The 27,578-nt window shown below is 38.5% G+C and overlaps 1 protein-coding gene across 1 annotated transcript in view; it reads right to left on the bottom strand.

Annotated features, from left to right (window-relative positions):
- Nucleotides 1-27,578, bottom strand: part of NPEPPS (aminopeptidase puromycin sensitive) — a 103,557-nt gene that overhangs the window by 39,258 nt on the left and 36,721 nt on the right. The window contains exons 3-9 of the mRNA XM_060203620.1: nt 21,560-21,637; nt 14,172-14,293; nt 6,049-6,156; nt 4,726-4,926; nt 3,725-3,821; nt 3,569-3,602; nt 2,583-2,697 (exon numbers count right to left, since the gene is read on the bottom strand). Coding sequence (XP_060059603.1) covers nt 2,583-2,697; nt 3,569-3,602; nt 3,725-3,821; nt 4,726-4,926; nt 6,049-6,156; nt 14,172-14,293; nt 21,560-21,637 — 755 coding nt within the window. The remainder of the gene's footprint in view (nt 1-2,582; nt 2,698-3,568; nt 3,603-3,724; nt 3,822-4,725; nt 4,927-6,048; nt 6,157-14,171; nt 14,294-21,559; nt 21,638-27,578) is intronic.

Here is a 27,578-nt window from a genome sequence, read left to right as displayed (position 1 = left end):
GGTTTCTTTTCTTCTGTATATTTTTCTCTCAATAAAATAAAAATAAATAGGTATTCTTTTTTTGGTTTGTTTTCTGTTTGTTTGTTTTGTTTACCAGAGCACTATTCAGCTCTAGCTTATGGTGGTGCAGGGGACTGAACCTGGGACTTGGGAGCCTCAGGCACGAGAGTCTCTTTGCATGACCATTATGCTATCTACCCCCAACCATAAATAGATATTCTTTTAAATAAATTCTGAAAAGTGTGGCCTGCGAGGTGATGTAGTAGATATAATGTGTTGGGCTTAAAAGAATAGAGAATAGAGTTTGATTCTCAGCATTGCATGTAGTACCAGAGTGATGCTGCTGTGTGAAGCACAAGGACCAGCATAAGGATCTGGCTCATGTGCCCTGGCTCCCCACCTGCGGGGGGGGGGGGGGGGGGGATCCGCTTCACAGGTAGTGAAGCAGGTCTGTAGGTGTTTATCATTCTCTCCCCCTCATTGACTTCCCTTCCTCTCTCAATTTCTTTCTGTCCCGTCCAACAGCAGTGTCAACAATAACAATAATAACAACAACCAGGGCAACACAAAGGGGAAAAATGGCCTCCAGGAGCAGTGGATTTGTAGTGCAGGCACTGAGCACCAGGGATAACCCTGGAGGAAAAAAAAAGTTTTGAATAGAGATAGAGAGAATTTGAGAGGGAAGGGGGAGGTAATTGGGGGGAAAAGTGATAGCTACAACACTGCTTCACTGCTCATAAAGCTTTCTCCCTGCAGGTGAGGACTGGGGGCTTGAACCTGGGTCCTTTGCACATGGTAGGTAACATGTGTGCTCTACTAGATGTGCCACCACCAAACCCCAAAAATAAGTATCCTTAAAACTCATATGAATAAGATCAGTTCAGTGGTGAGGAGAAGAAAGAAAGAGAAAAAAAAGGTAGCAGTAGTCTGGGAAGTAGTGCAGTAGATAAAGCACTGGACTCTCAAGCATGAGGTCCTGACTTCAATCCCCGGCAGCACATGTACCAGAGTGATGTCTGGTTCTTTCTCTCTCCTTCTATTTTTCTCATAAATAAATAAACAAAATCTAAACAAACAAACAAAAAAACCCAGAAAACTTGCTGTATTAGGAGAAATACTATTTTAAAAGACCCTCCTGGGCTACAAATAGAACATTTTTGTATATATTTGAATACATGTCCTAGCATACTTAATTCTACATAAAATAATATTAATTTTTTTCTTTCTAACCCCTAAGTAAAAATTGAAACATTCAAAACAGAAGCAAAAGGTTTACTTTCAAAGTCTGACTTCTTCAGAAACTTATGTGATAGTTTCTAAAGCTGAATGTCTTACCTTCTCGCCTTTTTTCTGTAACACAGACAAAACTAACATTCAAGCCTAGTTCTCTTTTTTGGCAGTCACAAATGCTTGCTCTATGGTCTCTAGTTCTTTGGAGGTACTTCTACTTCCCTTGCTAGAACTCAGTGCTCTCAAGTTTTAACACAGTTGTTTACAGACCCATGAATAGTGAGAGGTTTTCAATGGAACAGTTGAAAATTTTAGTATGCTTTGCATTATTCTATAGCTTCTTTGTTTTCATTTCTAACAAATTTTAAGCTATCATTTTAGGAAAATAAAAACAAAACCTGAAAACATTTCAACCTATTTTATGATCAGGTTTTTGTTAGGCTACCTTTTATCACTAAAATAAAAATACATGACTTACGGAGCTACAATTAGGGCTGGGTGGTTATACAAATGGTAAAGTGCACATGCTACAATGCTCAAGAACCTGGATTCAAGTCCCTGGTTCCCACTTGCAGGGGGAAAGCTTCATAAATGGTAATGCAGTGCTGCAAGTATCTTTCTTTTTTCTTTTCCTTTCTCTCTTTTTGCCTCCAGGGTTATTGCTGGGGCTCCATGCCTGCACTACGAATCCACTGCTCCTGGAGGCCATTTTAACAGTTTTATTGGACAGGACAGAGAGAAACAAAGAGGAGAGGGAGACAGAGGGGGAGATAGACACTTGGAAGACATGCTCAGCCCTGCCTCACCAACTCTGAAGTGACCCTCCTGCAGGTGGGGATCCAGGGGTATGAACTGGGATCCTTGCACTGGTCCTTGAGCTTTAACCCAGTAATGCGACTGCCCGACCCCTGCCTTAAGTGTCTTTCTATCTTCCCCTTCCTTCTTGATTTCTCTGTATCTATCCAATAAATTACATATATATATATATATATATATATATATATATTTTTTAAGTAGAAGTGGAGGAGGAGGCTACAATTAGATTGAAATCTCACTGCATGGAACTTCTACCTAAGGAATCTTCCTCTCACCCAAATTACTATAATGACTTTTTTTGCAGCCAAACTAAAGAAGGGTTAGAAGTGTTTTCTGCTGAATAAAGGTTATCCATATGCTCTTAATCAAAACAGTGATTATTCAATAAATAATTTTTAAAGTTAAACCTAATAAAGTTTTTCTATCATTCATTTTATTGTCATAATGTGGCAACCAAACCTGAAATACTATGTAGTCAAAATAATGTGCAGCAGGATGAAGATAAATATATTTGAGCACTTAAAAATATTAAATACCATAGTAACAAGATTTCCAAACCATTGATGGGCGAGTTCATGTCCTACAACCAGAGCAACCCATTGGCGTGATGAAGAACAGGAGTTTTTTGGATCAATAAGCAATGCAGTCTCCCTGTGTTTAAAAACAAAAAACACAAAAAATACCTCAATGAAAGTATTGCAATAAAATCAGGTATGCACGTGTGTGTATGTGTGTACATGTGTACGTGTGTACATGTGTGTATGTGTGTACATGTGTGTGTGTGTGTGTTTGGATTCAAACAGTAAACTAAATAAAATGTTCGAGTTAGGATTTAGAAAAGTGGAGAAAACATTACCTCTAAATTTAAGGATAGAAAAAGTTCCAGGGAGAGTAAAATTTATTCTGAAACAAAAGATGTGACATATAAAAATTTTAAAAACTTTATCTATGGGATTAGAAATTATTTAAATACAGAAAGAAGACAGCCCTTTTTAATAAAAGAGGGAAAACAGCAAGTGAGGGAAAGATACAAAGATACATTCCAGAGTTCAAAAAAGAACACTGAGTAGGCTGTCCAAAACTTAGGTCATCAAAGGTGACTGAAAGGAAAAATTTGCTTATAGGCCCTACTTTAAAAATTATAAAACCCACATGTTTATATTGTGGTGACAGACATGTAAAAACTTGGCTAGAAGACAGTAAGTCATGGAAGGTTCTTCAAGCTGGATAAATAACTGTGAAATTGCTGGGAGAAAGAGAAGGCACCAAAATGAGAAATGCAGCCAAAAATACATCTAAAAATACTACTAATGCCAGATGCTTACTTTAAAAATCTTACACTCTTAGATAGTAGCACCAGAGGGTATTTATCTGCATTCTTGAAAGGCACACAGAATTGGGGGAAAGTAAGAAAATTTATAGCAGATTATAAAGCAAAAGTTCCTCAACTGTAACAGAAAGTGAAGCTCTGATGAAAGCAGTGATTGAGAAGGTAAGGCAGGGTGATGCATCATTGACATACCTATAAGTAACAAGGCCCCAGTTCTCCATGGCACCTTCATAAAATAAATATAAACATTTATTGATATATATATATATACACATACATACTTCTTCCTCAAAATAATAAAATTCAAAAAGTTATTACAGCTCAGTAATAAAATGAAATTTACTTTACCAGCTGCAAAATCTGCAATAGCAATGAGATCAATTTTAGGAAGAGGATAAGGAACATTGAAGTACTCCTTATAAAAAGGCAGAGTTTTAGCAGCAACCTAAAAAGTATAAAGAAAACAAAAAGAACAATTTAGGGGTACGAAGATAGCATAATAGTTATGCAAAAGACTTTCATGCCTGGGGCTTTAAGGTCCCAAGTTTAATTGCCAGCACCACCATAAGCCAGAGCTGAGCAGTGCTCTGGTAAATCAATAAAGAAAGAAAGAAGAAAAAACAACTACCACCAGAAATAAATAAAGAAGAAAAAAGAAAATAACAACAACAACAACAACAACAACAAAAAAAAACCACCGCCTTTCTTCTTAAAATTAAAAAAAATATATAAACATATATATTATTGTAATTCATACAGAAATCCACAAAGGAATCCTGTTATAAGCCAAAGTATCTCAAACTTCTAAGAAACTTGGGAAGCCCTACCTCCAAAGATGGTTTCCTTAGCTCCAACTTTGTAAATGTTGGCCAAACTAATGAATTTATAATTCAGTATGAAAAATATAATTACATACATTTTCCCCATCTACTCTCTGGATAAACTATTTCCACTCTAATTCTTCTTTATTTTTTAATTGCCACCAGGGTTACTGCAGCCACCCCCCTAACCCCCTTCTGCTTTTCTAGTTGATAGGACAGAGAGAAACTGGGATGGGGGAAGAGGCAGAGAGGGAGAGAGAGAGAGAGATACCTACAACCCTGCTTTACCCTTGTTGAAGCTTCCCCTCTACAGGTGGGGACTAGCCATGGTCTACTCTAATTCTTTAATCACAGTCTTATAAAAATAAATGCAACACCAAATCTGGTAGTTACAAAGTTCTATTAAAAGCAAAGCACAGTAACACAACACATTTCAGATTAATAACTGTACTAATAATTGATCAGAAATGTAAATTCCCCAACCTGGAGTTATGGACTGTTGAAACAATCCTCTTCAAGTACATTTACCTCTAACGCAAATTTTCCTTGCTCTGCTTTGCCAACAGGGGTGTAAACACGAACACACACACCATCTTTTGACCTTGTTTCTACAAAGTCATATTCACCCACAACAAATGCCACCAGATACGTAGACATAACAGGTGTGCGGGCAAACTTCACTTCCACTACATTTTCATCATCAGGATATGGTTTCCGATCAATTACATTCTTCAAAAAGATATATATAAAAAAGAAAGATATAAACAGGTTTACATTGAATAGATCCAACAATAATCTTTATCCCAATTTATCCAGTGCTTTATGCTGTCAAGATCTTTCTTAACAACAAAAAGTTACCTGATAAAGCATTTACTCTAAGAAGTTAGGGGCTAAGGTATTATAAACAAAAAACAAAACACTACAGACTTGTGTGAGAAAAGAAGTAACTTTTCCAGAATACTTTTTATATGCCAGATACTAAAAGGTCCAAGTAAGAGTTCAACATTTTTTATGTGAAATAAGGAAGATAACAATTAATAAAAATAAAATGAAATAGTTAAATCTAACATTTCAAAGAATACAGATTTATTTAGAGCATTTTTTGTCCAAGATGAAAATTAAACAAATTTGTGAAATGTCTAGTTTACATATAGTATCTCTAGTTCCTCTTCTGTTTTCTCCCTATTTTTTTCCCCCCCTGAGGTTCAGTTTCCTCAAATATCTCTATTCTCTCAAAAAGACTTCTACAGAGAACAAACCTGACTGAATGACTCATTCATTCACGCTGAACTGTAAATATTCCTATTTAACATTTTACATTCTATCTATAAATTACTTCCACCAATTAGGGAGGCAAAAGTAAATTTTGACAGTTCCTCAGATTCATAATCTACAAACTACTCTACATATTAAAATAATTAGATTGGTAAATGCTTATTCTATTTAAGAATGAGATTAATAATCACCAGCTAAAGTGGTATGTTTTAGTATATAGTATGTCAAAAACCTAAATATATGTCCCTAAGTGACTAATTCTTGACATTTGATAAGAAAATCAGACTTTTTTTTTCCTTTTTGGTAATGTATTTTAAACATATTATTTATTTGGCTTTGAATTTAAAATAAATAATCTACTTAATGTAGTTTAGAAGGAAAGTGTTCCATGAGAAGGGAAATTCTCCAAATAAGATAACTAAGAAAAAGAGGGACTAGCAGAAAATAAGTAAAATTAACATTTTTGGTTCCTATTAAGTAACAAATATTGTGCTAGGCTATTATATTCTACTTCATTTAATTGGCAGCTTAAATATGCTAAAAGTTTATTGAGAGTTTAAATATACATATACATACCATGTTTGACAAAGCTACTCTGTCTTTAGGAACAACCAATGAGATATCAAAAGTTGCTTTGATAGCAGGCTCATCCCAGCAAGGAAAAGCCCTCCGGGCATCAGTAGCCTTAAGAAAAGAAAATGAAACATTAACATAACATATAACTTCATGAAGTAAACTACCATCCTTGCTATCATTGATTCATTTACTTGTTCAAATGACTGGCTTTCTATTAAACGCTCAAGAAAATACAAAGTTGGGGGGCCGGGTGGTGGTGCACCTGGTTGAGCGCACATGTTACAGTGCTCAAGGACTGGGGTTTGAGCCCCGGTCCCCGCCTGCAAGGGGGAAAGCTTTGTCAAGTGGTGAAGCAGGGCTGTAGGTGTCTCTCTTCCTTCCTATCACCCACTTCCCTCTCAATTTCTGGCTATCTCTAACCAATAAATAAATAAAGATTAAAAAATTAAACCTTTAAAAAAAAATACAAAATTGGCAGGGATAAATAGCATAATGGTTATGCAAAAAGTCCCAGGTTCAGTCCCTTGCAACCCCATAAGCCAGAACTAAGCAGTGCTCTGGTTTAAATAATAATAATAATAATAATTTAAGAAATACAAAGTTTATTACCATTCCTATATAAGCAATTATGCAGGAGCAAGGTACTACAGATCTCAACATTTATTAGAATAATTTACATTTACACACACATACCCCAGTAAACAGATATATTTATTTATTTTTAAAAATATTTTTGTTTATTTATTATTCGATAGAGACAGAAATTGAAAGGGAAGTAGATAGGGAGAGCGACAGAGAGACACCTGCAGCCCTGCTTCACTACTCATGAAGCTTTCTCCCTGCAGGTAGGGACAAGGGGCTTGAACCTAGTTCCTTGTACACTGTAATATGTGTGTTTAACCAGGTGTGCCACTACCTGGACCCATATATTTACTTATTATTTACTAATGGGAGGGAGGGGGAGGAGAAAGAACCAGAATATCACTGTGGCACACGTGATGCTGGAGTTCAAACTTGGGGTCTCATGCTTTCGAGTCCAATGCTTTATCCACTGTGCTATCTCCTGGGCTGAATATTTTTATTTTCAATAAAGCATTTCAACTTTTCAAACTTAATGAAAACTTCATCATTAGTGTTAATACAATATAGAACAATACTTTTTAAGGTCTCAGAGCTGGGAAAATATGAACCGTTGCTTCTCTAGCTTTTATTTTTAAATATTTCCAGAATCTTTTATGTACCTTGTACTTTATCTACAATGACAGCAATGAGAATAAAGACATGCTTTATTAATTCTAACCAGGTCATTTTTTTATGGCATTTCTATATACTACACACAAAACTGCCACCACTTGACCTACACAAGGAGGGCTCATTTTTGGAGCTAGATAGGGTAGTGGAAAACTTGCACAGCACACACATTATCATGCAGATCGTATATAGCCCCATCTGTGGGGCTGGGGTGAGCTTCACAAGTGCTGCAGGTGTCTCTCTCTATCTCCCCCTTCCCTCTCAATTTCTACCTCTATTAAAAAAAAAAAAAAAAGGTTTATCCTTTCTTTAAAAGTAAAAAAAAAAAAAATACATTTCACCCTGTGTTTTGCCTTTCCTTCCTTGTTTCTTAAGTTCCACCTATAAGTGAGAGCATCTGGTATTCATCTTTCTCATTCTGGCTGATTTCACTTAACACAATTCCAGTGTTTTATGGTGAAGTAGGAAGAGGATGGTTTGGTAGAGAGTGAGGTGTGGTCACACCCATCTTGGGGAGTTGTGCAATTGAACACCTATGATAACAACAATCCTGTAAATCAACATTTCCTCAGTAAAATGGCTTTAAAAAAATGAAATAACCCCCCCCCCCAGCAAATTTGTTACAGCAAAATAAATCTTACTGGTTCATTAGGATATTTATAAAGTAAACTTTAACAAAATAGCATAAAATTTAAGAATAGACCCAATGACAGTATACTCTATCATCCTAAGAACTAGTAAAATATACAATAGCAGAGGAAAAATACTTCTCTGTAAAACAGTGTTTCTCCAAGGAAAAATGCTACTTGGTTAACTACACTCAAATAGAGTCATATGAATTCTATTAAGAACTGAAAATGGGGGCTGGGTGGCGGTACACCCCATAGAGTACACATTACAATGCACAAGGACCTGGGTTCAAGCTCAAGATCTCACCTGCCTCCAGGGTCATTGCTGAGGCTCAGTGCCTGCACCACACCATGAATCGACCACTCCTGGAGGCCAAACCTCACCCCCCCTTGTTGCCCTTGTTGTTGCAGCCCTGCTGTGGCTATCACTGTTGTTGCTGATGTCACTCGTTGGATAGGACAGAGAGAAATCGAGAGAGAAGGGGAAGACAGAGAAGGGGAGAGAAAGACACTTACAGACTTGCTTCACCGCCTGCAGGTGGGGAGCCAGGGGCTTGAACCCGGATCCCTACGCCGGTCCTTGCGCTTTGTGCCATGTGCGCTTAACCCGCTGTGCTACCGCCCAACTCCCCCCTTTTTCTTTTTAAACAATTTTTTAAAATATATATTACTAGGGGACAGGTGGTGGCGCACCTAGTTGAGTGCACAAGGGCACAGATTCGAGCCCCCGGTCCCTACCTGCAGGGGGAAAGCTTTGCGAGTGGTGAAGCAGTGTTGCAGGTGTCTCTCCTCTATCACCCCCTTCCCTCTTAATTTCTGGCTGTCTCTATCCAATAAATAAATAGATATTTAAAAAAAATAGGAAGTTGGGCGATATCGTAGTGGGTTAAATGCACGTGGCCAAAGCGCAAGGACTGGCATAAGGATCCCGGTTGGAGCTCCTGGCTCCCCACCTGCAGGGGAGTCGCTTTATAAGCGGTGAAGCAGGTCTACAGGTGTCTCTTTTTATCTCCCCCTCTCTGTCTTCCCTTCCTCTCTCCATTTCTCTCTGTCCTATCCAACAACAATAACTACAACAATAAAAAAACAATGGCAACAAAAAAGGGAATATAAAATATATATTATTTATTTTATTGTAATGAAAGAGAAACAGAGTTTATGGTAATGCTGAGAGTTGAACCTAGGACCAGTGTTGCCTCAGACATAACCATTATACTGTCTCCCCAGCTCTGTCTCTCCCTCTCAATTTCTTTTTTTTAAATTTTTTTATATTTATTTATTTTCCCTTTTGTTGCCCTTGTTGCTTAACATTGTTGTGGTTATTACTGTTGTTGTTATTGATGTCATTGTTGTTGAATAGGACAAAGAGAAATGGAGAGATGGGGAAGACCGAGAGGGGGAGAGAAAGACACCTGTAGACCTGCTTCACTGCCTGTGAAGCGACTCCCCTGCAGGTGGGGAGCCAGGGGCTTGAACCGGGATCCTTAGGCTGGTCCTTGCACTTTGTGCCACGCCGCTTGACCCACTGTGCCACCACCCGACTCCCTATTCCTCTCAATTTCTCTCTACCTTTACTCAAAGTAAATAAATTAAGTAAAATATTAAAAAAAGAACTGAATATGACATCTGAAAACTATGGTAGCAACAAAAACCTTTAGGAGTAGCAGTAGTACTGAGTGAATTTACACCAAGTAAAATTAAGTGAATGGTACAGATAATAAGATCTAGAAGTTTAGGGGGACTGTGGATAGGATAAGGTTATGCAAAAAGACTCATGCCTGAGGCAGCAAAGGTCCTAGATTCAATCCCTGGCACCACTATAAGCCACAGTTGAGCAGTGCTCTGTTAAGAAAAGAAATAATAATAATAATAACAATAATAATAATAATAATAATATCAAGAAGGGGAATAGCTCAGCAAGCAAAATACAGAACTTACATGTTGACCTAAATGCCCATGTATAGATGACTGGTTAAAGAAATTATGTGGGAGTCGGGCTGTAGCGCAGCGGGTTAAGCGCAGGTGGCGCAAAGCACAAGGACCGGCATAAGGATCCCGCTTCGAACCCCGGCTCCCCACCTGCAGGGGAGTCACTTCACAGGCGGTGAAGCAGGTCTGCAGGTGTCTCTTTCTCTCCTCCTCTCTGTCTTCCCCTCCTCTCACCATTTCTCTCTGTCCTATCCAACAACGACAACAACAATAATAACAACATCAATAAAACAACAAGGGCAACAAAAGGGAATAAATAAATAAAATAAATATTAAAAAAAAAAAGAAAGAAATTATGTGACATATATTCCATGGAGTACTAGTCTGCAAACAAAAGATGATACTGTATTCTTTGGGACAAAATGAATGGAATTGGATTATGCTTAGTGAAATAAGTAATGAGAGGAAAGACAACTACCAGATGCTCTCACTCTTATGTGGAATCTAGAGATCTGATACACATTAACTTAGAGAAAACAAAACAACTTTTTTTTTTGCCTCCAGGGTTATCACTGGGGGTTGGTGCCAGCACTGTGAATCCACTGCTCCTGGAGGCTATTTTTCCCATTTTGTTGCCTTTGTTGTGGTTGTTATTGTTATTGTTGTTATAGCTGTTGCCGATTAGGACAGAGAGAAACTGAGAGAGGAGGGGGAAGACATAGAGAGGGAGAGAAAGACAGACACCTGCAGACCTACTTCACCACTTGAGAAACAACTCTCCTGCAGTTGGGGAGCTAGGGACTTGGGATTGATTTGCTGGTCCTTGCACTTTGTGCCATGTGTGCTTAACCCGCTGAGCTGTGCTACCCCTAAGCCCCCTAGAGAACAAAACAAAACAGAAGGAAACAAACTGTTTCTAAGACTTGTGACAACTATAATGGTTACCTCTGGGAGGTGGGAAGGTGAGGATACTATACATTGTAATCTTACCATCTTGCTAACTACTATTAACCACAAATAAAAAATTATTTAAAAGATACCACAATGAAGATGTAAACATTTACTGCACTGAAGAATGACCTGGATTTGCATACTAATATGGTTCAATAAATATTATGGTGAAAACTGGTAAAAAAGAGAGAAGAACACCTGCTGAGGTTTTTTTTAATTGGGTGGTGGGTAGACAGCATAATGGTTATGCAAACAGACTCTCATGCCTGAGGCTCTAAAGTTCCAGGTTCAATCCCCCGCACCAGTCAGAGCTGAGTAGTGCTCTGGTTAAAATTTAAAAAATTAAAAGATTAAATTCATGGGCAAAGGAACAGTTAAATAAATAACCTGGGGCAAAGTAAAACAACATGCTACTCTATAAAGGTATCCTGTAACAGGGAAAAATTGTAAACCAACTTTTATTATTTTTTTATTATTTATACTTTTATTATTTTAAAAATATTTATTATTTCCTTTTGTTGCCCTTGTTTTATTGTTATAGTTATTGTTGTTGTTGGATAGGACAGAGAGAAATGGAAAGAGATGGGGGAGAGAAAGATAGACACCTGCAGACCTGCTTCACCACTTGTGAAGCGACTCCCCTGCAGGTGAGGAGCCAGTGGCTTGAACTGGGATTCTTAAGATGGTCCTTGCGCTTTGCGCAACCTGCGCTTAACTCAGGCGCTACCACCAGACTCCTATTTATTCAACTTCTATAGTTGAATAAATCAGTTTTAAAATTCATGGCAGGAAGGGAGAACTGGTAACAAAAGGAAATAAGTGATGTAAGTAAGAAAATAACCTATTACTGGCTTAGGCCTAAGAAAGGAAATAAGATTCACTGATTTAGTGCTACCAAAAAAGAAAGAAAATTCTGAGTATTCCAATAAATTTTATCTATAGAGAAGGCAGATTTGAACATGTCTATAATTGTAACTGGTTAAGGTAGTAGATAACCAACTGGGAATGTTAGTAAGGTTCTAGGTGTAAGAGGCTGCTGCTTGCTATAAATATATAGAGACACAGAGGCAGAGAGGAGAGCAATCTATATTTTCTACTTCCTTTCTCCTTTTAAAAGTCTGTTTACATGTATCTTTTTCTTTTCTTGGTCATCTCCAGGGTTTCAACACTCTGACAGAGTGGCAGGGAGAGCAAAGGGAAGAAATCACAGCACCCAAGGTTCCTCTAATGTGGTGGAAGCTGACTTCAAAAGCAGCACATTATTTAGAGTGAGCTATTTTGAAAGCCCTGCTCCTTTAAATTTTTCCACCAACAAATGTATCTGTTATATTGCCACAAAATTAGCAATAAACAAAGGCAAATGAAATTACAGTAGGTATGAAATACATAGGAAATACACCACCTATGCATGCTTACTTAAAAACAATAATATTTGAAGATATATGCTACAGTAATGATACCAGGATGAAGTACTCAAAAGGGTTGGAGATAAATTATTAGAATTTAAACTAGAATTAAGCTTTTTAAAAGAGTTGTGGAAAATGTTATTTTTAAACAGAAGGCAGCATAAAATTCTTCAAAAGGAAGACACATCAAGTAAAACAAATAAAAATTAAACTGGGGGTTGGGTGGTAGTGCATTTGAAAGTGAGCAAATTGGGTTCAAGCCCACAACCTTTCCACCTGCAGAGAGAAGTCTTTGACCCTCTAACAAAAAGAAAAGTGAAAAGGGAGGGGGGCAGCTGGTTAACTGTGGAACTGTTATGCTGATACTGAGCCCCAGTGATAACCCCAGTGGGGTGAGGGGAATAGGAAGAAAAGAAAAGAAAGAATGCAAATTTTTGGTGGCAAAACCCCAGTACAGGTATATGGATAGAAACATGATAAAGATATATATCACATGTGTCTTATATATGAAGATAAAGAGCATATCAAAGAAGCAAAAGGATATACAACAGCATTATTATTAAGTTAGTAGGAAAAACACAAGTGCTGAATACTAAGAGATGTGCACAATGTGGGCTGGAGATAGAACAGTATAGCGAGTGGGGTCACTGACATGCAAGCATGTGGCCTTGAGTTTGACCCCAGGTTATTATATATACACAAGTGATGGTCTAATATTATTCTTTTTCTCTCTTTCTCTCTCTCTCTCACACACACACACACACACACACACACACCCCTTTAAAGCAGTGCTCTAGTAAAAAAAATACTATAAAATAAATAGGTGGAGGGGAGGAAGAGAAAACATAGCAGTGGGGCTAGGTGATGCCACACCTGGTAGGGTGCACATGTTACAATGCGCAAGGCCCAGGTTCAAACCCCCGTCCCTACTTGCAGGGAGATAAACATCATGAGCAGTGAAGTAGTGTAGCAGGTATCTTTTTCTCTCCCTCTCTCCCTCCCCCTTCCCTCTCAAATTTTTTTCTGCCTTTATCCAAATGGAGGGGGGCAAGGGAAAGGCCACCAGGGGTAATGGAGATGTCTTGTAGGCACCAAGCTCTACCAATAATCCTGATGCTAAAATCAATACGTATATTTTTTTAAATACACAATATAAAAACAATACAGCTACTGAATTATTGTACTTTATATGTACTGTATATAAGTCTGTATGTAATATATAGATGTATGGAACAAAATGTTACTGTATACATAAAACATAAACATGGGGAGTCAGGCGGTAGCGCAGCGGGATTAAGTGCACATAGTGCAAAGCGCAAGGACTGGTGTTAAGGATCCCAGCTTGAGCCCCCGACTCCCCACCTGCAGGGGGGTCGTTTCACAGGCAGTGAAGCAGGTCTGCAGGTATCTACCTTTCTCTCCCCCTCTCTGTCTTCCCCTCCTCTCTCCATTTCTCTCTGTCCTATCCAACAACGACGACAACAATAACTACAACAACAATAAAAAACAAGGGCAACAAAATGGAATAAATATTAAAAAAAAAAAAACATATGTATACAATCATGCCCCAGCTCACATCCCTAACTCCCTTCCTATCTATAGATAATTGCCTGAATATAAAATACAAATTCTAAAAATCATGAACAAAATTATGGTCTAATACACCTAGTCACAAATCACACAGATAATAGAACAGATCTTTGTCAGAATATCTAATTTAAGATCATATTATAATTTTTTAAGATATTTTATTTATTAATGAGAAATATAGGAGGAGAGAGAGAAAGAACCAGACATCACTCTGGTACATGTGCTGCTGGGGATTGAACTCAGGACCTCATGCCTGAGAGTCTAGTGCATTAGCCACTGCGCCACCTCCGGGACCACTAAGATCATATTATTTTAAAACCTCCGGGACCACTAAGATCATATTATTTTAAAGATGACTAACACATACCTCAAATTGTGTGACAGCAGCATAGCGTACCTCTCCAGAAGGGGTAGTATACTTGCTTCTATAGAAACCTTTCATTTTGTCATTCAGCTCTCCAACAAAGTCTATCTTTAAAGTTCCTGTACCTGTAATTGAAGATAAATGAAGACCACTTTTATGAAGATATTAAGTACAAGTTGTTAAAAAATGAGTATTTAAGGTATTAATTCAAAGTCAGCTATTTACAATATTCAAATTATCCCTTCCTTTCTTTCCTAGCAATGGAGAGAATGTAATATTTACTACAGTAAATGACTGGCAAATTCTAAAGCAACCCTTAAAATGTCTAAGGGGGCTATTAGAAGTTCCTTAATTTTATTAATGTAAAAATTATCAAATTATCACTACATAAGGATAAAAACAAAAACTGAGCATTTATTACTACATGTTTGGCATGCTATTGTGAATAGTGCTTTAAAGTATCTAAGCCCCCACACCTATGGACATCTAATTTTTGACAAGGGGACCCAAACTAATCAATGGAGTATTGTAAACCATTGATCCATCTAATAAAAAAGAAAAGAATATAGCCCTACCACTGATATAGAGTTAAGCAGAACTCCAAATTTAGTTAAATTTGTCACTAACTTGTTGGATTGCTATTGGTTAAATCATATCTATTTCATTTTATTAAGGCTCAGTTACTCTTCACTGGGTTGTGTCAGTTGCAAATTGCTGACTTAGGGTTAAAATATTCTAAATTTATCTAAGTTTTATTTAGGATATTCAATATGTGTGTTAATATGTGCATGTACTTTTAAAATAAAAAAAATCATGAAATTTGTTTAAAAAATAAATGTATGTGTAAACTTTATTGTCTCCATTTAAAAAATTTTTAGATTAAAAAATTTCTTTAATGGTTTATAGTCGACAATAAAATATAATAGTTTGTACATGCATAACATTGCTCAGTGTTCCACATAACAAGTCAATCCCCACTAGGTCTTCCTCTGCCATTATGTTCCAAGACCTGAGTCTTCCCACCCACCCCAGAGTCTTTTACTTTGGTGCAACTGGCTCCATTTTTTAAAGACAAGGAGGGCACTGAGTGCAAAGATAGCTTACTCAAGGTCATATAATTAGCAAATAGCAAGAACAAGATAAAAATGTAAGACTATTTAATTCAAAAGTCACGGTCTCTGCCAATTACGCCAAGTAAATTGTTCCTTTTTAGATAATTTCATACACAAAAGAGAAGATATAGACAATTTTTTCTTCTTTTTTAATATTTTATTTATTTACTTGGATAGAGATAGGGAGAAATCAAGAGGGGAGTGGGGAGATAGAGTGGAAAAGAGACAGAGAGATGACTACAGCACTGCTTCAGCACTTGTGACGTGTTCCCCCTGCGGGTGGATGCCAGGGGTTTGAACCTAGTCCCTTGTGCATTGTAGCATGTGCACTCAACAAGGCACACCATCACCTAACCCCAATAAAGACAGTTTCTCTATCATTAAGACAAGACAAAATGGTTGGGGAGACTATAAAGGTTACACAAACAACATTCGTGCCTAAGGTTCAATCCCCAGCACCACCATAAGCCCGAGCTGAGCAGTGCTCTGTAAATAAACAAATAACCAAGGCACTAGCTGTTCAATCTAATGGAATATTGATTCCATACTTTTGTAAACACTATAGAGAAAAACCAATAATATGATCAGCAAAAGGGCATAAACCTCTTACAGTCATCTCAAATCATTTCAAATCTGATATTTAAAAAAAGTGCATTTAGGGGACTGGGCAGCAATACACATAGTTGAGTGCAGAGGGGAAGCTTCACTAGTGGTGAAGCAAGTCTGCAAGTTAGCATGTGTCTCTCTCTCTTCTCAATCAAATAAAACAGAAAGAGAGGGGAAAAGAAGTGGTGGTGGGAAGACCCTGGTGGCAGGAAAAAAAAAACAACCCCAAAATATTTTAACATTGCAAATGATCAGAACCAATTTAGACAACTGGGAGTTTTTGCTGAGTGTATATACTCTTTTCAGGAAAGCAAAAAGGCTGTAATTATCCACTAAATTTAGGTGCACACAATAATCTCATTGTATATTTTAAAAATCAAGAAACACACATGTGTGCACACTTAGGAAAATGTTGACTCGTAACTGATGCTTTGCCATGCCTATCTATAACAAGACCTGGAAAAGGGAGTTTAACAAATAAATGTGGTAGAACTATAATGTAATTAACCAATCATACCAAACCTTTCATATACTATTATTTTAAACTGCCATTTTGGTATGATGCAGAGTAAAGACATTGACTATTCAAAACCCTCTTGCTCTTTTGGATGCTCTCAAAAGTCAAATCTGGGAACCGGGCAGCAGCGTGGGGTAAGTGCACGTGGCACAAAGTGCAAGGACCAGCGTACTGATCCCGGTTTGTGGTCCTGGCTCCCCATTTGCAGGGGAGTCACTTCACAAGCGGTGAAGCAGGTCTGCAGGTGTCTATCTTTCTCTCCCCTCTCCATTTCTTTTTTTTTTTTTTAAGATTTTATTTATTTATGAGAAAGAAGGAGGAGAGAGAAAGAACCAGACATCACTCTGGCACATGTGCTGCTGGGAATGGAACTCGGGACTTCATGCTTGAGAGTCCAAAGTTTTATCCCTGTGTCACCTCTTGGACCACTCCTCTCTCCACTTCTCTCTGTCCTACCCAACAACAATGACAACAATAATAACTATGACAATAAAACAACAAGGGCAACAAAAGGGAATAAATAAATAAATATTTTTTTTAAAATGTCAAATCTTCACCTTCCAAAATTGAATTTTCTTTTTGCAAAGACCCAAAAGTCAAGAATGTTATTGTGATATGCTAATTATACAGACTAAGTGAATAACAAGTATAAATTGTTTCTAGATGAAATCTTCAGATTATTTATGAAGTATTTAAATTGACTTTTAAAAAAAAAATTAGGATGTTGCTCATCTCTGACTTGTGGTATGGGGGAACTGAACCTGGGACTTAGGAACCTCAAACATGAGACTCTCTTTGCATAACTATTAGGTTATTAGGGCTATATCCTCTGCCCGAAACTAATTTTCATGTGTACTTCAAACTGGTTCTAAAAATAGCATCGAGTGAAATTATCAGGCACTGCAGTACAGTCATCCCTAAAGATTAAGTGCCATGCTTTTTTGTTTTGTTTTTACTGATGGCAGGGACTGAATCCAGGACCTCATATATGTGGAGGTATGCACTCTAAGAGTGAGCTACATTTCTGAGCTAAACTGACACATTCTTAAGAAATTGTGTCAGATCCCTGGGTAGATGACCTCACCAATGTGTCCTGGAACCTTGCCTCTCCAGACCTCTACTGAACTAGGGAAAGACAGAGACAGGCTGGGGGTATGGATCAACCTGCCGATGCCCATGTCTGGCGGAAAAGCAATTACAGAAGCCAGGACTCCCACCTTGTGTGTGCCAGTATGGGTATGAATTTCCTTCTTAGTATTGCATTAGCTGTATCCCAAATATTTTGATAGCTCATATCTTCAATTTTCTTTTGATTCTAGGAATATGTTAATTTCTTCCTTAATTCCCTCTATGACCCAGCAGTTGTTAAACAATGAATACACTCTTAAGTTTCCGTATTTTGGGACTTTTATTAATTTTCTATTTGTTGTTAAGTGTTAGATTAATTCCACTATGGTCTGAGAAGATGCTTGGGATGACTTCATGTTCTTGAATTTGGTGACAATGTCTTTGTGGCCTAACAAGGTCTATCCTTGAGAATGTCCCACGCAGACCCAAAAAGAATATGTATTCTAGTTTCTTGGGGTGAAGAACTCTGAAAATGTCTCATAGGTATAGTCTATCTATTTCTTCGTTTAATTATCTTGTTTCTTTATTAACTCTCTGCTTAGGTGATCTGTCAATTTGAGAGTGTGGGCTGTTGAAGTCTCCTACAATTACTGTGTTACTATTAATTTCTGTAGCTCTTTCAGTAGATGTTTGATGTATTTAGATGGCTCCTCACTGGGTACATAAATATTAATCATTGTTAAGTCCTCCTGGTTGACTGATCCCGAGCATTATGTAATGTCCATCCTTATCTTTTATTACTTTAAAGTCTATTGTGTCAGATATGAGAATAGCTATTCCTGACCTCTTATTGTGGTCAGTTAGCTTGTATGATACTTTTCCATCCTTTTACTTTGAGTCTGTTTCTGTCCTGTTGAATTAGGTAAGATTCCTGCAGACAATATATGGTTGGGTTGTTTTTTCTAATCCATCTTCCTACTCTGTGCCTTTTGTTGCCCTTGTTTTTTTTTATTGTTGTTGTAGGTCTTATTGTTGTTATTGATGTCGCCATTGTTAGATAGGACAGACAGAAATGGAGAGAGGAGGGGAAGACAGAGAAGGGGAGAGAAAGATAGACCCGCAGACCTGCTTCACCACCTGTGAAGTGACTCCCCTACAGGCGGGGAGCCGGGGGATCAAACCAGGATCCTTATGCTGGTCCTTGCGCTTTGCACCACATGCACTTAACCAGCTGCACTACGGCCCGACTCCCTACTCTGTGCCTTTTAATAGGCAAATTCCAGCCACTAACATTACTGATATTATAAATTTAAGATATTTACTTTTATTATTTATTTATTTATGAATGGAGAAATACAGAGAGAAATTGAGAGGGGAGGAGGAAGTAGAAAAGGAACACTTGCAGACCTGCTTCACCACTCATGAAGCTTTCCCCATGCAGGTGGGGACCAGGGACTTGAATCAGGGTTCTGGGGCACTGTAATGTGTGTGCTCAATCAGAAGCACGCACCACTGCCTGAATCCCTGATTTAAAATATTTCAATGTCATTATTCTAAATTTTCTTTATTTTATTTTTGAGAAAAAGGGAGGGAAGGGGAGGGGGAGAGAGAGAGAGAGGGGAGAGAGCGAGCAACACTAGACCACTGCTCATCTCTGGCTTATGGTGGTGTGGGAGATTGAACCTGGAACTTTTGTAGTTAACCAAAAATAACCATTATGCTATCTCCCCTGCCCTTCTAAATTTTTCTGAGTTTTCTGATATGTGGTATATTTTTGGTGGTGAGGTTACTGTTTATAGGAGACCTTTTAGAAATTCTTGCAGAGCAGGTTTGGTGATAGATAAGAGAACCATACAAAAGATCATTGAAGCTAAATGTTGGTTCTTCAAAAGGGGGGTGGGGTGGGGAGGGGGAGGCACTAGTAAACATGAACAGGGCAATTACAGCCAAAGAAATTGAAGCAGTTATCAAGAACCTTCCTAACAATAAAGCACAGGGCCAAATGGTTTTACAAATAAATTCCACAAAACCTTCAAGGAGCAATTAATACCTAAATTTTTTAAGTTCTTCCAAAATATTGAAGACACAGGAATACTCCCTTCCACCTCCTATGAAGCTAACATCATCCTGATACCAAAAGCAAAGAGAGATACAACAAGAAAGAAAACTATAGATCAGTGTCTCTGATGAACATAGATGCTAAAATACTGAACAAAATTCAAATGGATATCGCAGTATATTAAAAAGATTGTATATCACAACCAAATGGGATTTATCCCAGAGATGCCACACTCGTTCAATACATATAAATCAATAAGTGTGATCTACCAGATCAATAAAAGAAAAACAAAGTGGTCTGGGAGGTGGCTCAATGGATAAAGCACTGAATTCTCAAGTATCAGTTTCCAAGTTCAATCCCTGGCGGCACATGTACCGAAGTGATGTTTGTCTCTTTCTCTCTCGTATCTTTCTTATTAATAAATAAAATCCTGTGGTCCGGGAGTTGGTGCAGTGGTAAAGCTTTGGATTCTCAAGCATGATGTCCCGAGTTCGATCCCTGGCACCACATGTGCCAGAATGATGTCTGGTTCTTTCTCCCTCCTCCTATCTTTCTCATAAATAAATAAATAAAATCCTTAAAGAGAAAAAAGAAAGAAAAACAAAAAGCCACATTATGTGGAGTGGGTCTCATATGCACACACACTCATTTTATTGTGGTTGAGGTTCCTAGTTAGATTTCCAGCACTGCAAGTAGAAGAGTGGTGCTCCTGAATTTTGTTCTCCTCTTCCATATTATTTTATTTTTCCAGACCACTGTTCAGCTCTGGCTTATGGTGGTACAGAGGACTGAACTGGGACTTTGGAGCTTCAGGCATGAGAGAATCTTTGCATGGCCATTATGCTATCTCCCCCTACCCCAAGCAATTTCTTTAAAAGATACATTTTACTGAGAGAGAGGGGAGAGAGAGAGAGAGATGGAAATAGAGAAAAAAATGAGAGAGCAGAGGGAGAGGGAGAGGGAGAGGGATGGAGGGAGGGAGAGAAAGAGTGAGAGATGCCAGAGTACTCTGGTACACTTGATGCAGGTGATTAAACCAGGAGATTCGGGCAGCAAGTTTGGTTCTCTTATCAGTTGACTATTTTCCCCAGTCACTCACCAAGGAAAATTATAGAACTTTTGGGTATAAAGTGAGACACTGAGAAAAATCCTACCCAAGGGAGGGACTTGGGAAGAATAATGGAAGTATGGCCCAATTATTTCCATTCCTTAATTATTTTGAGCAAAGTTAGAGGTAGAGACAGTTGATGTACCACAGCACTATCTTTTTATCTAGTCTTAAAAAAAAAAAAAAAATAGACATACATGTTTACTTATTGATGAGAAAGAGGAATGAGAATGAGAAAAACGGAGCATAAGGAGGCCAAGCAGTAGCATACCCATGTAAGTGAACATAGTACTTAGAACAAGGGCCCACGCAAGGATTCCAGTTTGAGCCGGCCCGGCTCCCCACCTGGAGGGGAGTCACTTCACAGGTGGTGAAGCAGGTCTGCAGGTGTCTATTTCCTTTCCCTCTCTGTCTCCCCCATCTCTCTCAATTTCTCTCTGTCCTATCCAACAACAACAGCAGCAGTAACAATAATAACAACAATAACAAGGGCAACAAAATGGGAAAAATGCCCTCTAGGAGCAGTGAATTTGTAGCGTAGGACCAAGCCCCAGCAATAACTCTGGAGGCAAAAAAAAAGAAAAAAAAATTGCAATCAATTTAACTTTTGTTGCCAAAAATTCTGTCTTGTGGCCTGAGCTCTGGTACAGCACACAATGTGCGTCCCTTTCAGGCATGAGGCCCCGGGCTTAATCCTCAAACCACATTTGCCATAATGATATTCTGATCTATCTGTCAAAAAATACATCTAATTTTAAATATAAATCAATAAAAATGTAAATCAATCTCTAAGTCTTTGTGTTAGTAATTTTCTAAAAAAGGAAAAAGCAACGGGGTCGTTTGGCATATATAAATTTCTTCAGAAGATGTTAACTATTCATTATGTTTTTTTTTTTCTTCCCACAAAACCACACTTCTTACCTGTTTGGAGAGTACTAGGAAAAGACAATGTGACTTTTTCATCTTCATTCTGATAGTTAAATCCTGTCGCGTGTATTTCTGGAATGGAAAAAATAAAGACATTAATTCACAAATTTGACTGAACTGATATGATCAGACTACTATGATTAACATTTTCAAGAATAAAAACTTTACTAAAACAAGTCATAATTTAATGAGTAAATTCCTATTAGCAAGAGTGTCATTTCAAATGAATCTATATTTAGGCTACTAGCTAAGCTAAATATACTCTTTAAAAACAATCACACAGGGGTGGGGGTAGATAGCATAATGGTTGTGCAGAGACTCTCAAGCCTGAGGCTCCAAGGTCTCAGGTTCAATCCCCACATCACCATAAGCCAAAGCTGACTAGTGCTCTGGTGAAAAAGGAGAAAAAAAAAAAAAAATCACGCAGGGCCAGGAAGAAAGTTAAGCCTGTTAGAGCACAGGTCTTACAAGTCTATGGCCCCAGTGGTGACGGGTTAAATTTCTGGCACTAGCGTACGTGAGAGTTCTGCAATGCTTTGGTCTTTTCTCTCACCCTCTTCTCATTCCCTGATAATGAACATGTAAACAACTCCTTTTACAAACGTACAACATGTGTGGGGTCAAAGGAACCCTCCTGCACTGATGGTGGGAATGTCAATGGGTCCAGCCTCTGTGGAGAACAGTCTGGAGAACTCTCAAAAGGCTAGATATGGACCTACCCGATGATCCTACAGTTTCTCTCCTGGGGATATATCTTAAGGAACCCAACACACCCATCCAAAAAGATTTGTGTACACATATGTTCTTAGCAGCACAATTTGTAATAGCCAAAACCTGGAAGCAAACCAGATGTCCAACAACAGATGAGTGGCTGAACAAGTTGTGGTCTATATACACAATGGAATACTACTCAGCTATTTAAAATGGTGACTTCACTGTTTTCAGCCCATCTTGGATGGAGCTTGAAGAAATCATGTTAAGTGGGAGTCGGGCTGTAGTGCAGCGGGCTAAGCGCAGGTGGCGCAAAGCACAAGGACCAGCATAAGGATCCCGGTTCGAACCCCGGCTCCCCACCTGCAGGGGAGTCGCTTCACAGGCGGTGAAGCAGGTCTGCAGATGTCTATCTTTCTCTCCTCCTCTCTGTCTTCCCCTCCCTCTCTCCATTTCTCTCTGTCCTATCCAACAACGACAACAACAATAATAACTACAACAATAAAACAACAAGGGCAACAAAAGGGAATAAATAAAATAAATATAAAAAAATAAAAAAGAAATCATGTTAAGTGAAATAAGTCAGAAACAGAAGGATGAATATGGGATGATCTCACTCTCAGGCAGAAGTTGAAAAACAAGATCAGAAGTGAAAACACAAGTAGAACCTGAACTGGAGTTGGTGTATTGCACCAAAGTAAAAGACTCTGGGGTGGGTGGGTGAGGGGAGTACAGAAAGGGAAACTAGAAGCAGGGTGTGATTAAATCTAGAGCAGGGCACCAAAGTAAAAACCCTGTGGTGAAGGGGAGGGTGGCCATTGGGCTTCCCAGCGCGGCAGGGGGTGGGGGGGGTGGGGGGGGTGGTTGGGATGGGACACAGTCTTTTGGTGATGGGAATGGTGTTTATGTACACTCCTATTAAATTGTAGACATATAAACCACTATTTAATTAATATGAGAGGGGTACTTAAAATCGTTTCTGGAAATCCTGTATAATTTTATGAAATACTAAAATAATACTAAAGTATATACTTTAGATGAATGACTTTTATTGTATGTCAAGTTTTTTCACTTGTGATTAATACTGGTTTATAGGATTATAAGATTACAGGATATAGCTCCACTCCACACCCACCACCAAAATTGTGTCCTTCCAACAATAACTAGTTCTCGCAAAGTCTTAAAGACAGCTTACTATGGTATGTGAATTATATCTCAATGAAAACATCACTGAGAGTAAGTCTAACAGTCACAAGATTAACAAGTCACAAGTGACTCAGTTAATCACATTCTATGAGCCAGGCAAACTGTCTACACATTATGTTTTTTAATAAATCACCTAGAAATCGAATTTCCAATATTTCTGACATCACTATAGTTCAATCTTCACAAAGTCATTAGAAATTTCAATTTCATATTAAGTGGCCTGAGTGGTAGAGCAGTGAATAAAGCACTAGGCTCTCAAGCATGAGATCCTGAGTTCAATCTCCAGTAACACATGTGCCAGAGTGATACTCTGGTCCTCTCTCCACCCCACCCAGAAATAAACAAACAAACAAACAAACAAAAGCTTTTGGTGATACCACAATTTTGATTCTTTTAAATTATCTTTATTTATTTATTAGATAGAGCCAAAAATTGAGAGAGGAGGGGACAAATAGAGAAGGAGACAGAGAGACCTGCAGCACAGCTATAGAACTCACTTTCCCCCTGCAGGTAGGAACTGGGAGCTTGACACTGGTCCTTGCACATGGTAACATGTGCAGTCAACCAGGTGCTCCACTACCTGGTCCCTGCAACAGAATTTTGTACATATATGATTTCACATATATGTATATATTATACATATATGATTTTGTACATGTATGAATCACCTTTTTTTTTTTTGCCTCCAGGGTTATCCTTGGAGCTCAGTGCTGGGACTATGAATCCACTGCTCCTGGTAACCTTTTTTTTTTTTTTTTTCCATTTTATTGTATAGAAACAGAGAATTTGAGAGAGGAGGGGGAGGGTAGAGAGGGGGAGAGAAAGGGATCTGCAGATCTTCACTGCTTGTGAAGCGACCTGCAGCTAGAGAGCTAAGGGCCTGAAACAGGATCCTTGTGCTGTTCGTACTGTGTGCTCTCAACCTGGTGCACCACCAGCCAGCCAGGCCTCCCCTCACTATCTCCCCCCCTCAATTTCTCTGTTTCTATCCAATAATATATAAATTAAAATATAATTAAAATATAATCCAAAAAACAGTTTATAACAACAAACTTAGCAAAACATAGAATATGAAGCAACCTGGTCAGTTATAGTTTTGGATATTCTATAAACAGCACTATCATTTATCTAGTAACTTAACTCAAAGGCAGGGAAGTATTTTAACTGCTTCCCGCCATGTCTGTCCCTGCATCTCACACTATTTCAATACATCTATTAAGTAAATTATAAATATAATAATAAGTAAATGTGGTTCAGGAGGTGGAGCAGTGGCTAAGGCATTAGACTCTCAAGCATGAGGTCCTGAGTTCGATCCCCAGCAGCACATGTACCAGAGTGATGGCTGGTTCTTTCTCTCCTCCTATCTTTCTCATGATAAAATAAATTAATTCTAAAAATAAAAATAATAAATTATAAATAGCCTAGCCCTTAAATGTCTCCAACACTGTAATTCCAGTCCAATTCTTAAAGATCAACGATCTTTTCACTAGTCTCTTCTACTCTTAATTGTCTACTAGTGCATTCCTCACAAGTAGCAGAGGAATCAGTGAAGTCAAAGTCTCAAATGGAGTCCTACCCACAATGACATACCAATAACTATAGACTGAGAGAACAAAATTGATAAGAACATGAAGCAATCCTTACCAAATGTCCCAAAGTCTTAGTTCTCCAGAGTCCTATCCCACTAGGGAAAGACAGAAACAGGCTGAGAGTATGGATCGACCTGTCAACACCCATGTCCAGCAGAGATGCAATTACATAAGCCAAACCTCTAACCGTCTGCACCCCATAGAGACCTTTGGTCCATACTACCAGAGGGATAAAGAATGGGGAAGCTTCCAATGGAGGGGATGGGATATGGCATTCAGGTGGTGGGGATTGCATTAATTGTACCTTTTAAAAAATATATTTATTTATTCCCTTTTGTTGCCCTTATTTTATTGTTATAGTTATTGTTACTGATGTCGTTGTTGTTGGATAGGACAGAGAGAAATGGTGAGAGAAGGGGAAGACAGAAAGGGGGAGAGAAAGATAAGACAACTGCAGACTTGCTTCACCGCTTGTGAAGTGACTCCCCCTGCAGGTGGGGAGCCCAGGACTCGAACCAGGTTACTTACGCCTGTCCTTGCACTTGGTGCTACCTGCGCTTAACCCCCTGTGCTACCGCCCGACTCCTGAACTGTACCCTTCTTATCATACAATCTCGTCGATCATTATTAAATCACTAATAATGCAAAGCACAAGGAACAGTGTAAGGATCCTGGTTTGAGCCCCCGGCTCCCCACCGGCAGAGGAGTTGCTTCACAGGGGGGGAAGCAGGTCTGCAAGTGTCTATCTTTCTCTCTCCCTCTCTGTCTTCCCCTCCTCTCTCCATTTCTCTCTGTCCTATCCAACAACAATGACATCAATAACAATAATAACTGCAACAATAAAAAATCACTAATAATCAAATAGAAGCTGAAAAATAAGAAAACAAAAGCAGAACTTGGACTGGGTTTGGTGCATTGTACCAAAATAAAAACCCTAGGGTGGGGTGAGGGTTCAGGTCTTGGAACATGATGGCAAAGGAGGACCGAGAGGGGGCTGAATTGTTATGTGGAAAACAGAGAAATGTTACACATGTACAAATTATTATATTTTACTCAACTGTAAACCATTAAACCTCCCCCAATAAAGAAAAAAAAAAAAAGGAGCAATCCTCAGCAATTTGCCCTGAAGTCTCAGTTCTCTAGACCCTACCCAACTAGGGAAAGACAGAAATGGGCTGGGGGTATGGATCAACTTGCCAATGTCCATGTCTAGCAGAGAAGCAATTACAGAAGTCAGACCTTCCACCTTCTATATCCCATGAAGAATTTTTGTCCATATCTCCAGAGGAATAAATAGGGAAGCTTACAATGAGGGATGAGACATGGAACTCTGGTGATGGGAGCTGTATGGAACTGTACCCTGATTAGGGTACAGTTAATCTTGTTAATCATCATTAAATCACTAATAAAAATTTTTTTAAAAGCCATGGAACAATAACTAGAATTGCTTACCAGGCTTCTATGTCATTCCTCAAGACTATAAGTGTTCTCCAAATATCTCCAGAGATATTCTTTCTCCAAATACCTATTAATACATACTTTATATAGTTCAGGTCTTTGCTCCATTCAATTAGAACTCTACTCACCATCTTAAGGTATTGTCACTCTATATCATCTTCTTGTGATTTCTGAGTGCTTATCAGCATTTTACATGTTTGTTATTGTATCTTTCCAAATCAAACTTATGTATCTAATAGCTAATTGTTGGTTTTGTTCACCACTTAACTTCTAATGCTTTACAGTTTCCAACACATAGTGTGTGCAGTAAATATGATCAGAGTGAATGAATCATTTCAAAAATCAACAGGCTAAGGGACTAAGTCACTGAGCCATCAATACTAACCCAGACAAGATCCACTGATGATAGTAAAACAAACAAAACAAAACAAAACAAACAAACAAAAAAAACCTCAAATAATTTTATGTGAATGGGGACTTACAGCTAGGATAAAATTTCGTTACAAATAATATATATTCACACAAAGAGGGATCTGGGGCAGGGGCAGGAGAATTGCTCACTTAGTGCCTGCTCTGCCATTCACACGACCCAGGTTCGAGCCTGACCTCCGTAAATGTCTTTTTTTTTTCACCAGCTCAGCTCTTGTTTATGGTGGTGCAGGGGATTGCACTTGGGACTTTGGAGCCTTGGGCATGAGAATCTCTTTGCATAACCATTATGCTATTTACCATCGCCCTCTTTTTTTAAAAATTGATTTAATAATCATTGACAAGACTGTAGAATAAAAGGGGTACAATTCCCACCACCAGAGTTCTGTATCACATCCCCTCCAACGGAAGTTTTCCTATTCTTTATCCCTCTGGGAGCATGGACCCAGGATCATTATGGGGTACAAAAGGTGGAAGGTCTGGCTTCTGTAATTGCTTCTCCATTGGGCATGGGCACTGGCAGGTTGATCTACATCCCCAGGTTGTTTCTATATTTCCCTATTAGAGTAGGGATCTGGGAAGGTGGGGTTCCAGAACACACTGCTGAGGTCCTCTGACCA

This window comes from Erinaceus europaeus, chromosome 12 (genome assembly GCF_950295315.1).
Source record: "Erinaceus europaeus chromosome 12, mEriEur2.1, whole genome shotgun sequence".
NCBI classification, from domain to species: Eukaryota; Metazoa; Chordata; class Mammalia; order Eulipotyphla; family Erinaceidae; genus Erinaceus; species Erinaceus europaeus.
This window is presented reverse-complemented; position numbering and strand designations above follow the sequence as displayed.